General features: G+C 47.9%; 1 protein-coding gene across 2 annotated transcripts in view; it reads left to right on the top strand.

Annotated features, from left to right (window-relative positions):
• Window positions 1–12,587, top strand: part of TNRC6A (trinucleotide repeat containing adaptor 6A) — a 38,754-nt gene that overhangs the window by 23,193 nt on the left and 2,974 nt on the right. The window contains exons 10-23 of one of the 2 annotated variants that reach the window (XM_081840604.1): window positions 34–85; window positions 902–1,044; window positions 2,116–2,265; window positions 4,341–4,472; window positions 4,851–4,979; window positions 5,067–5,153; window positions 6,538–6,763; window positions 7,903–8,034; window positions 9,222–9,380; window positions 9,920–10,060; window positions 10,858–10,971; window positions 11,193–11,411; window positions 12,010–12,080; window positions 12,220–12,359. In XM_081840604.1, coding sequence (XP_081696730.1) covers window positions 34–85; window positions 902–1,044; window positions 2,116–2,265; window positions 4,341–4,472; window positions 4,851–4,979; window positions 5,067–5,153; window positions 6,538–6,763; window positions 7,903–8,034; window positions 9,222–9,380; window positions 9,920–10,060; window positions 10,858–10,971; window positions 11,193–11,411; window positions 12,010–12,080; window positions 12,220–12,359 — 1,895 coding nt within the window. The remainder of the gene's footprint in view (window positions 1–33; window positions 86–901; window positions 1,045–2,115; window positions 2,266–4,340; window positions 4,473–4,850; window positions 4,980–5,066; window positions 5,154–6,537; window positions 6,764–7,902; window positions 8,035–9,221; window positions 9,381–9,919; window positions 10,061–10,857; window positions 10,972–11,192; window positions 11,412–12,009; window positions 12,081–12,219; window positions 12,360–12,587) is intronic. The other variant, XM_081840605.1, reaches the window with a different exon arrangement.

Below are 12,587 nucleotides of genomic sequence, written 5' to 3'. Positions count from 1 at the left end.
CTGTAATTAAGCTCCTCTTGGTTATTCCTTTAGAGAGAGTCACCAGAAGAAATGATGCAGAGCAATAAGATGGATGTATCTGGAGGTAAGTGCAGGCATGGGGTTGTGGTGGGATGAATGAAAGGTGACACAAGATAGAAGTATCTTGTATCTCAGTGATAGAGCGCTGGCTTGGCATGCAGAAGGCTCCAGGTTCAATCCCCAATGGCAGCACCTTCTGGTAGGACTGGGAAGGACTAGCCTCTACCAGTCCATTTAGACGGACCAGTGATCTGTCTCGTTGTAAAGACAACTTCCTAGGTTCCTGTTTATTTGTGGTCTTTTAAAAATGGTGTGCATTTCTAGCCCAATTGGCTCAGGCCTTGTTAAAAAATCAGCAATCCCAGTTATCACTTGCGCCTAAAGCAAATGAAATTGAGAAATGTATTGTTGTCAAAAAAGACTCCGTTTCACCTGCGTTGTCTTCGCAGGAATTTCCTGTGCACAGTTTGGACTGCTATTTTCATCCTGGCTAGGGCTGATGGGAGTTGCAGTCCGAAACAGCTGAAGGGTGTCAGGTTGGGGAAGGTTGCTTTAGGACAGGGGCACCCAAACTTTTTTCAAAGAGGGCCAGATTTGATGAAGTGAACATGTGTGAGGGCCAGCCACAGCCACAGTTGTTGAGCTTTTTTTAAGGATTGTTTAAGGATTGAAGTTGGTGAGCTTTTTTTATGATTTTACACCAGGTCATATATTGCCTCGGGGGCCGGATAAATCAACCGGCAGGCAGGACTTTGGACATGCCTGCTTTAGGAAAACTTTTTGTGCCCGTGGAGTTTAAGCAAGAGGCAGTGTTAGTCTTTTCTGTTGAAATCCACTGTTCAGAGCAGCTGTGTGAGGATGCTTTCCCATCTCCCCTTAGGGATCTTGCCTGACAAACGGATGGAGATGGACAAGCACAGCCTGAATGCTGGAGAGTACAGCCGGGTGATAGGAAAAGGCCCTGGCGCCCGTCCTCAGATTTCCAAAGAGTCTTCCGTGGATCGAAATCCTTACTTTGATAAGGTGAGAGAGCCTGTCTCCTCCCAAGGGACAGTAAAAAAACAATTGCTGCTGTACTCAATAAAATGATTGCTCCTGTACTAAAAAATAATAATTGCTGTGTTACTGAAGAGTTGCATTGCGCTCCTCACTATGTCTACTCCAAAGTAAGTATTCTTAATTCAGTGGGGCTTCCTCCCAGATAAATAGGATTCAGATTGCAGCTGTGTGCTTCTGCTTAACCTTTAATTTTAATTCTAGGCTGCCCATCTCCAAATGAGTGAGTGGGAGACTGACTCTGGTGCCTCTAGAACCCAGAGCAGGGGAAGATTCTGAGGAACGCTGATGTGTTTTCACTGAAAATAGTTTGCAGGGCTGGGGGACTAAGTTCAGTGCATAAAATGAAAGCCCAGCATCCTCCACCAGGAGCATCTAATGCTGTTGCTTTTGCTATGAGTCATAGGCCCTTAAGAGAGGAGTCTGCACTCCCCTTTTCTCAATCAGGGTGGGCATCTCAGGAAAGCATTTTTACTTCTGTTGTGCTTAATGTTTGGTTTAGTGAACCGCTTTGAGTTCACCTTCCTCCAACAATGTGACTCATAAATATTATTATTAGATATTCCACAAACTCATCCTTTTGGCTCAGGATTGCTGCTAGCGCAACAGGACTCCCCCTGCTCTGTGTCTGCCAAATGGGATTGGGAGGGATGGGGAAAGCCCTACAATAGATTGGGGGGGGGTGTTCCATTGCACTAGCAGCCATCCTTTCACTGATGGGACCCTGACTTCATGCTATGCTGAATACAACCCACTATTATTTTATCAATAATTTTATTTTTTAAAAAAATTTTGGTAAACTGCTTAGAGGTTTTCTTACAAATCGAACAGTATATAAAATAAAAGAGTATCTGCCATCTGCTTAGAGAACCATCTGGCTCTGGACTGCAGTGGCACTAACCTCCTCTCTCCTGTTTTCTGACTTTTTCTCCCCACCCCGTTGATGCTGGACTTGTCTGCCTCTTCCTGTCCGTCTATCCGTCCTGCTGCTTGGCTGGCTGTCCAACCCTTGCTCCTTCAACTTGTCTGCCCAACCAGGATGGCCTTGTTGTAGCAGACGATTCCCAGAACATGCAGTTTATGTCCAATCAGAACGTGAAGTTTTCCCCTTCAAACAGTGCACTACCTAACCAGGCCCTTGGCTCCCTAACAGGGCTGGGTATGCAAAACTTGAATTCTGTTAGACAGGTAAGGCTGTGAGCATCCTCTTTACATGATGTTTCAACAAAGCCATTGGGTACTTCCTCAGATTTTAGCATGCTGTCTCATCCCCCTTGATTTACAGACATTTAGAAAAGATGAATGGCAGCTTAAACCTTTTGGTCCTCTTCCAGTTAGTGCACACATGGTTTTAGAAAACCTGCAACCCTCTAGATCAGTGTTTCCCAAACTTAGAATAATCATGTGCCCCTTTTTGCAGGTTTAGTCTTACCGGCAAACCCCTTCTGGGGCAAAGTTCATTTGTGGGTATTTTTCATAATAATACTTTATCTCGATTAGAGAAAATTCTTTTGTGTACCCTTAGAAACCCTTTCATGTACCACACCTTGGGAAACACTGCTCTAGATGCATATTTATTGTAGCCTCTCCAGATCAAATATCTTTCAGGCAGGAGAATCTTCTGTCATCCTCTAGATCAGGTTTCCCAGATTCGTCCTTGGTGCCATACAAGGTGTGTGGTGGCTGCTGTTGTGCTTGCTGGCTTCCCTCCCCCAGGGTTCAGTCATCTGCACGGCATTGTAAAAACAGCCACGGTCGGAGAGCACCTTCCTTCCTTTTCATTTGCCTCATTACACCATCTCTTTATATGTGCCTGTTACTCTCCTCTGCTTCTCATTCATAGTTTCTTTTTAACTTCTCAACCCTCCGACCGCTGTCCACGTATTTGCAATAGCATATGGAGAACTGAAGGCAGCACAGAATCATAGATTCATAGGTACCCCAAGGGTCACCTAGTCGCAACTCCGCACAGTGCAGGAACCAGACCCTTGGGTAGACAGGGCTTGTGTTTACAGCCCCATCTGAGGGCTGTGTTTGCCTATTTTTGCAAGCACAGGCTTAGCTTTTGTGTTCTGGTTGTTGTTGGCATGTTCACTTTAGTCCAGAAAGGGTGGTTGGGTGAGAAGAGAAGCAGTTGTGCCACTGCAGTATGTCTTGGGGGCTCCCTTCTTCCCTCAGGGCATCCCCCTCATTAACCAAGGATCCTGTTACTGGTGAAGGACCTGGTGGGTTCCCAGTGTCTCCTGTGGCAGATAGATTTATCATACTGACTGGAGCTCCATTGTGGTGCTGTAGCTTGAACTATAGGTTTAAGACATTGTTTCCTAAACTCGGGTCTCCAGCTGTTTTCAAACTACAATTCCCATCATCTCTGACCACTGGTCTTGCCAGCTAGGAATGATGGGATTTGTGGTCCCAAAAAACAACAACTGGAGACCCTAGTTTGGGAAAAACTGGTCTTAAGACATGGAAGAGCCTGATTCAAATTTCCCCTGAGCTTTGAAAGATCACTAACTGGCTTAGGCAAATCCCAATCCCTTCACTTGAACCTACATCCCACTTCCATCGTAAGGACAGTGTGTATGTGCCCACACACCTAGGCAGTGCTTTTTTTCTGGGGGGACGCAGCGGTACACGTACCCTTAAACATTTTGTGAATCTAAGATTGGCAGTATTTCAATATGAGTAGGAAAATGAGAGTAGTCCCTAAACATTTTTTTTCAGGGAGAAAAAAAGCACTGCACTAGGCATGCTTCCCTCAGCTCCTTGTAGGAGTGCTGGGATGCAGGCATTCTTTTTTGCTTCCAGGCAAAAGAGTTTCAGGGTCTACTAAGAGTCAAGGGTATAAGAATGTCAAAAGAGCTCTGCAGCAGTTGGAGCCTCACAGTGGCCAAGCAGATGCCCCAGTGGGAGGAAGCCCACAAAGTAGCTCTGTAGAATTCAGAGGGAGATGGAAACTTGGTCTTACTCTCTGGTTTCAGGGTGATGCTTGTTTGCTTCAACGTACATCTCAGCTCCAAGCTCACCTTCTTAGAAATGCCGCCTTCCTACCAAAACAGCACTAGGCTGAACATTTGTCTGTTTCCCTACATGTGCTGAATGCAACGCTTAAGGGCAATGCAAGAAGCAGCTTCAGTAGCCGGCAGACCATACTTTCTGTCACTCCTGACCTAAGCTGCCACTTTATGGTTATGTACTCCTGCTCCTGTCTTGGGAGAGGGTGGGAACAGCTGCTCAGCCCTCTTTTTACGTTCTCTCTGCAGAATGGCAACCCCAGTATGTTTGGAAATCTAGCAGCACAGCCCCGGAGTATGCAGCCGTCTCCAGCACAGCCTCTTAACTCATCTCAGCCTAATCCACGTGCTCAAGTGCCTCCTCCATTGCTCTCCCCTCAGGTGAGGCTTGTGAAAGAGAAGGCCTGGCCTGATGTTGGTTGGATGGGTGTGCTAGTTTTGTAAAGACATCCCTCTCTTCAAAAATGATGGCTGCCAGGCTTGGTCCCAATAGCACCTGCCCTGGTACAAGCAAACACAAGTCACATTCTCCACCTTCCACCTCTCCTCTTCTCCCTTCCACATCCCATTACGGGACTCCCCACCCCCAAGTTTTTAAAGAGCTAAGTAAAGGGCCTCCAAGCCAAGCAAGGCTGCCAGTATCTGCTGTGGCAGCTCTTCCTGCTTATGGTGAGAAGGTGTTGGTTGCGTGTCTCCCTCCCTCTATCCTAGCCAACTTCCAACCTTCATGTCATTGTCATGCTTTTCTCCGCTTTGTAGGTTCCAGTATCCTTGCTGAAGTATGCACCAAACAACGGGGGCCTGAATCCACTCTTCGGCCCGCAACAGGTAGCCATGTTGAACCAACTCTCCCAGCTCAACCAGCTTTCCCAGATCTCCCAGTTACAAGTAAGTGATACACTTCCTCCCCCAACTTTGCTTAGAAAGTGCTCATCCTCCCTGACTCTGCCCTGACTTCTTCCTGACTTTTTGCAGCGATTGCTGGCCCAGCAGAGGAAAGTGCCGAGCCAGAGAAACATGTCCTCTGCTGGGGGTGGCAGCCGCCAGGAGCAGCAGCAGCAGGTAGGGTTTGGGGAACCTTTTTGTTTTCTCTTTCATTTTTAATATTGGTTCTGCCTTCTATTGACCTGAATTGATCGGGAAAGATCAGGTTGAATTGGGTCTTTCTCCGCTGACCCATACATTATCCCCTTCTTCACAAATCTCTTGTTGCCAGTTCAGGGCTGTTTGCCTGAGAACTGGAATATTTCAGTGGAACGGTGGACAGCCCTTTGTAAAAGCTAGGGTGCACTTAGCAACGCACCTTGGCAAAATAGGTGAATCATCTGTTGTGGAAGAACTAGCTCACTTCTTAGAAGAACCCACTTCTTGGAAGAACCCACAGGGTTGTGGGTTCGAGCCACATGTTGGGCAAAAGATTCCTGGACTGCAGGAGGACCCCAGAGTGGCTGGGGAAACCCAGCCAGATGGGCAGGGTATAAATCATGAATTATTATTATTATTATTATTATTATTATTATTATTATTATTATCAACATCATTATCCCTTCCAACTCCACGATTCTATGATTATCCTGTTTTCCTTCCTGCTGCCTTCATGCATGGTCAAAGGAGCGTCTCTTTTTTCTCTCCTTGCTGGATAAAGTTATTCTAAAGGTTGTTCTAATCAGACCACTTTATTTCAAAGAACAAGTGCAAGTTCACCACCTATGTTTTGCAGCCCAGATCAAGGACTCGCTTTGTTTAAATATTGTACGTTAACAGTGACCATTTTGCAGGTTGAAAAGAAGATAGGTTTTATTTGCAAATAACAAAATTATTTTCACATCCATTGCCAGGAATACATAGACAACATTATTTAAGATTTCATCCATATTGCAGATTCAAGTCATGTTGGTTGTGTGTGTTTTCTGAATTATCTCTGCTGCTCTGTTTGACTATTACAAGAATGATTATTTTGGCCTTTTTCGCTGGATGCTTAAGCCAGTTCGACCTTTGTGCACAGGTTGTAATGGCAGAAAGTCTGTAGAACATATGACCCACTAGACTGAATTAGAAGTTTAGGATGCCGTTTTAGACAGAGTCAGGCCATCCAGCTCAGTACTGTGTACAACTCTGACTGGCAGTAATGGCTTTCCAGGATTTCAAATGGCGGGGGGTCCTACCTGGGCATTGAACCTGGGACCTTCTGCACACACTGAGCAGCTCAGGTGCTGATAACACCAAGGTTGCAGGTTCGATTCTTGCATATTCATGCATTGCAGGGGGTTGGATTAGATGGTCCTGAGAGTCCCTTCAAGCTCTACAGTTCCATGATTCTATAGCTGCCTGCTATATATGCTGTGGCTTCTGTTTCACAGCTACAGTGGAACCACTTCCTAGTTGTGCAGGCCTCAGACAGGACATCTGTCTCAAATCCATTTTTTCCCTCTCTCTCTGCTTGAAGAGTCGCGCTCTCAATATGCAGCAACAGATGATGCAACAGTCTTGTCAGCTGGATCCAAACCTACTCATGAAGCAGCAGCAGCAGCAACAGCAGCAGCTGCTTCCATCCCAACAGCAGCTCCATCATTCTGCCATGAAGTCTTTTGTGGAGAACGTTGTGCCCCACGCCAACCCAGAGCTGCAGAAAGGGCCGTCACAAATCAATGCATTCAGCAACTTTCCCATAGGTGAGTGTCCTCTCCAACTCGTCTTATGGCTAATCTGCATCAGGTGACCAAGGCTGTGAGCTGGGTCAGTGCTTGGTCTTAGCCTCTCTCAAAAGAGAGCCAGTGGCTGCCTGGCTAAGCCCCTTGTCTCTGATTCTGCAGCCAGCATTAACAATCCTGCTAGTCGGTTTCCTAGCTTTCTTTTGGTGCCTGACTTCACCAGATTAAAGACATAATTCTCAATCCTCAATGGAAATCCTCAATGGAGGTCCCCCTTTAGGCTCCTCAAAGGAAACAGGATTCCCAATTGCAAGTGAATGTATAATTTAACAGGTTTTCCATTCAATTCCATTCAATCAGCTGCTTTGATCGGCAGAATTCAATATTTTAGTGTGGCAGCACCTACACTGTGGAACTCCCTGCCTCTTGACATCAGGCCAGCGCCTGCTAGAAACATTTTTATTTAGACAAGCCTACCCCAAGGTTTAGAATGTTGATATGAGCTTTAATCCGTATTTAGCCTATGGCTATTTTAACGTGTTTGAAAGTTAATTCCTTCTTATTGATAAATGTTATAAATTGAATAAATAAAATTGTTTCCTCCCAAGATTCAATTTGAATTCCACTCTTCAGTTTGAGGCTTAATTACTAGAGCCTTCTAAAAAGTGTCCCGTCTTGCTGTTTAAGAGCTGCTGCTTCTGTTTTGCTGAGGCACAGTCTCCCAGCTCAAAAAATCACAATGCCTCTTTTGGGACCTGAGTACAGCAGCAGCACTCTCCTCGCTTGTGGTTCTGAGCAGCTGGTATTCATAGTGAATCCTGCCTCTTGACGCTGCCATAAAACTTAGGGAACAAGCTGTACTACCAAAATGATTAAGGTTTTAAATGATAATTTTAGGTTATATTTTAGTGATCAAGATTTAATATACTTTTTAAACTGCCGCTATATCTGAATTGTCTCTGTCATACCCAATTGCAATTCAGTGTATTCCTGTTGTGTTTTATGATTTTCCTGATATTGTAAGTGACCCAGAACTGGTCTGTGACGATAATAATAAACTGCCTCTTGACAGTGAAGTTAGCAGGAGGCCTGTTTTATTCAGACTGCTATGCTTAGCTGAACTGGAGTCCAGAGAGTGTAACCCAATTTCTTCAATGCAGGATTGAACTCAAACTTGAATGTAAATATGGACTTGGGCAGTATTAAGGAGCCACAGTCCCGGCTGAGAAAATGGATGACTGTGGACAGTATTTCTGCTAACACATCGTTGGATCAAAATGCCAGCAAAAACGGTGAGTGGAATGCAAGGGAGGGGGAGCAAAGAGGGCCCCAAACACTGTCTTCCTGGTGCAAAGAGGACCTCCTGAAGATGGGTGCTGCAGAGAGAAGAGGTGTAATTTGTGGATGTTCATTGTGAAAGGTGGCAATAAAGCTTTCATACCATACACCTTTTATTCTGACTAAAGCAGGCATCCTCAACCTCGGCCCTCCAGATGTTTTTGGCCTACAACTCCCATGATCCCTAGCTAGCAGGACCACTGGTCAGGGATGATAGGAATTGTAGTCTCAAAACATCTGGAGGGCCAAGTTTAAGGAAGCCTGGACTAAAGGATGCAAATCGGTACAATACCTGAAAGGCTGCATATTTTGGATGCTTCTTTTTCTGAATTTAAGAGTTGATTTGGCGCTCAAAACTCCCCCCCCCCCAATCCTTTGAGGTTTATGCAAAATGTGATGAGAGTGGCAAGAGGAGAGAGGAGTGGGCTGTCAGTAGGCAGGAGAAATGGACCGGGGGCCGCACAGGGGTAAAATTTTAGAAGACATCTGAAGGCAGTCCTGTTTAGGGAAGTATTTAATGTTTTATTTTTTACTGTGTTTTTAGTATCCTGTTGGAAGCCGCCCCGAGTGGCTGGGGAAACCCAGCCAGATGGGTGGGGTATATTATATTATTCTTCTTCAGAGTGGCTGGGGAAACCCAGCCAGATGGGTAGGGTATATTATCTTCTTCTTCTTCTTCTTCTTCTTCTTCTTCTTCTTCTTCTTCTTCTTCTTCTTCTTATTTCCCCAGCCACTCTGGGTGGCTCCTTGCATGGTTATTTTCTCAGAGAGGCCCTTGCATGGTTTGAAGCATAATACCACAGTCACACTGGGGTGTATTTTTTTGGTTGCCAAAGAAAGCCGATGGTCTTGGGAATTTGAAGCAGTTGCCTGCCAGTTTCTGCCCATGCAAGCACATCTCATTTGCCTTGGCTGCCAGCCATAGCTAATTTAGAGGAGAATGAAGACCTTACCCTGGACCAGGATGACACCTGAGTGCAAGTGGGGATGTGACATGCTACACCTTGGCAGGGACTGGAGGACTACTTTTGACTTAACTCAGAATGATGTTCTGAACTGTGGGTGTAAAGGAAGGGGTTAATCTTGTGGTTGCTGTTGGCAGCTCAGTGGCCAAACTGATCAGCAGTCTCCTCTCTTCCAGGTGCTATTTCAAGTGGCTTTAGGTTGGAGGAAACTCCCTTTGTTCCCTACGACTTCATGAACAGCAGTAACTCACCAGCCAGCCCTCCTGGATCGATTGGGGACGGCTGGCCACGTGCCAAATCGCCTAACGGTTCTAGCAGTGTCAATTGGCCACCAGGTGGGTGACTTGCACCAGTCTGTTCCTCCAAGATTTGGGGCCTGGGGCACAGGAAACCAAGTTCTTCCCTTCTTGGGTGGGGGAAGATGGTGGAAGCAACTGGTTGAAGGGGGACTTGAGAAGTCTTTAGGGAAGGGTAGAGGAGTTCACCTACGTGCCTTCTCTGGCCATGACAATAAATTGTGGACCCGAGAGGCAGCTGGAAATAATAGTTTTGTGCTAGGAAGTTCCACAAGTTAAGTCTGTGATGGGGAGGAGAAGGAGATGCATGTGATCTTGCAGCTGTGAAGGGGACTACAAAGGTGCTCCTAAGAGGACGCATTTCTCTCCAAACTTTGAAAGAACTCGGGGGGAAAGCCCAAATCTTTTTCTGAGAATTATCGGAGAAGGATCAGTCCCGTTGTGAGTTGAAGTGGGTCCCCCATCCCTGCCCTTCCCCTGCAGTCTGAAATAACAGCCTTGCCCCACTGGCCTTCAGCAATCACTCGGAGGCTGAATTGGGCCCAATAGTTCTCCTGATACTTTTTTCAAAATGCTAGAATTTCGTCCTGGTGAGCCGTGGAAAGGTTATCCAAACATCGACCCTGAAACTGACCCGTACATCACTCCCGGCAGCGTCACAAACAATCTGTCGATTAACACTGTGCGGGAGGCCGACCACCTCAGGGACAGGAACAGCGGTATGTATCTGGGAGCAGAGGCTGGTCACTTGAGAATTCTGCACAAAAAGAGCCCCTTCAGTGGTCCAAAGGTTGTGCCAATTTGTATTTTTCTGAGCTTTTTGTTAACATGCCTGATTTAAGTAGCTTGGTCTTTGGCAAGTCTCTAGAGGAAGGAAATCCTGCAGCTCTTGAGACCTTTGCTGAGTCCTTCTCCATACCCAGCACAAGGAGCTGGCCAGGTCTCACTTGACTTGACCTGAGCAAGAAGGGTTCCCCCAGCCCCTCTCAAAGATTCTTGGTGCTCTCCACCATGGAGACATTCCAGAAAGCCCAGGTGTGAGGCAATCGGGTCCACTTGGATTTTGCACGTCCTCCATTCTCCTGCAGTTGGGTGAAGCAAGCCTTGCATGCTGCTTCTGCAAAACTGCAGCCATGGTGGAACTCATTAGCCAGTGTGCATCTTGGCAAGAGTGGGAGAAGAGGGCTGGAACGCCATCGCCTTAGGGTGTCCCCCCCTTGAGTAACTTGCATCCAGCCATGGCTTGATCCCTGAGTTGAGGTCTGTTGGTCTGAGCAGTGCTGGGGGAAGAAGGGTTCCTGTGGGCAGGAGAGAACTGAGCTGTGCCTGGGTGACCAGAGCTGCACCCACCTCGCTGGGCTCTGCGTTCCAGTTTGCAGCAGGGTTCAGCCCTGGAACCTGCATTTCAATGGCTGCGGCGCATGTGAAGAAACAAGGGTGCCTGTCTCTCCCTTGCTGCTGGTGTCCTCCAGGGCTCCTCCAGGGGAGTGATGAGCTGTTGACTTTTTCCTGGTAGGGTCATCCTCATCTCTGAACACCACGCTGCCTTCAACTAGTGCCTGGTCATCCATTCGTGCCTCCAACTACAATGTTTCCCTCAGCAGTACAGCACAAAGCACTTCTTCTTCAGGTGAGGTCGGGTGCGTCACACACACCCCGGTGCACAGGCTATGTCTGCCGCCTCCTCTCAGATGCCGCCATGAACTCCTGCTTCTCCACCCAGCCCTTATCTGCCCAGAGTCGTGTGTTGGCCGGATCAGCCCACAGGGAAGATTGGGGAGGGGCACCAGGAACAGCTCTCCTTTTCCATTTTTATTTTTTTCACATGCCTCTGGTTTCCTTTCCTCCCAGCCAGAAACAGTGACTCCAAATCAACGTGGTCTCCTGCTTCCATTAACAACACCTCTCTGGCTCACGAGCTGTGGAAGGTTCCTTTGCCACCCAAGAGCATCACCGCTCCCTCGCGCCCACCGCCCGGACTGACTGGGCAGAAGCTGCCTCTGTCCTCGTGGGAGAACTCTGCGCGGCTCGGGGGCAGCTGGAGCAATTCCGATGCCAGATATACCCCTGGTGAGGGTCTGGGTTGCCTTTGGCCAGGCTGGCTTTTTGCCTACAGGAGTGAGAAAGAGAGGAGGGTGGGGTCTGCGGAAGGAGAAAGAACACCTTTCCTTGCTTTCGGTTCTTGAAGCTGCGGGAGAGCTGCCTTGTCACGGCTGGTAGCATTGCCTGCCAGAAGGGCAACCCAAGATGGTGGCGAGGGGGCCCCTGGAAATTAGGATCATGGGCCATCAATCAGGAGCTGAAACAGGGCCTGAAGTTCAGACCCTCCCTGCACTCTGTCCTCTCTCAAATCTCCTTGCTTCTTGCAGCATCTCCAGCGCCAGCCTTCTGAACTGACTGGTGGCTGGGAACATGGCAGCCTGAGGCCACGGTCAATGAGCTCTGTACCACAGTTATCCTTCTGTTGCAAAGTCACTGTTGCTCTAGAGTGGCTGGTTTGATTCCCACACACGAAATAGAAGCCTTCGGCCTCATTCGCTATGGGGTGAAATCTGGCCCTTTACCGGGTGGGGCAGAGGACCTTTTAAAAAAACCTGGCTTTCCCATGTGGGACCTGCAGTCACCTTTTTCCACGACGGCAGTGCCATTTTTCTCTTGCTTCCGGCAGGTTCAAGCTGGGGTGAGAGCAGCTCAGGGAGAATAACCAACTGTCTTGTCCTGAAGAACCTCACACCTCAGGTGAGTGAGGGCACAGCTTGGCCTTGTGCCAGGAGCCTGCAGGGAGGTTTGGGCCCTGTTCCCCTTGCCCTGAGGTCTCAGGCAGGTAGAGACAGTGAGTGATGTGTGTGTGCCTCTCCCCCCCCCCCGCCCTATCCAGATTGATGGCTCCACCCTGCGGACACTGTGCATGCAGCACGGGCCGCTGATCACATTCCACCTGAACCTGCCCCACGGCAATGCATTGGTCCGCTACAGTTCAAAAGAAGAGGTGGTGAAGGCACAAAAATCTCTCCACATGTAAGTATGGCCAGAAGCCTGGGAGGGAGGAAATGGGGAGGTGCTTTTCTGTCCTGCTGCATTGGGGTTGGGTGGGTGCGGTGTGCAGAAGGCAAGGATTGGGTCCTCGGGAAGCTGAGAGCAGCAGCGTCTAGCTGGCACACTTCTGTGTAAGCGGGTGGTCCCTTACGATGCCCCTCACTGAACAGGGCACAGACGTTTCCCATAAGAAATGTTCATCCTTAGGAT

This window comes from Podarcis erhardii (assembly GCF_964252035.2).
Source record: "Podarcis erhardii genome assembly, chromosome: 14".
In the NCBI taxonomy this organism is placed as follows: domain Eukaryota; kingdom Metazoa; phylum Chordata; class Lepidosauria; order Squamata; family Lacertidae; genus Podarcis; species Podarcis erhardii.
This window is presented reverse-complemented; position numbering and strand designations above follow the sequence as displayed.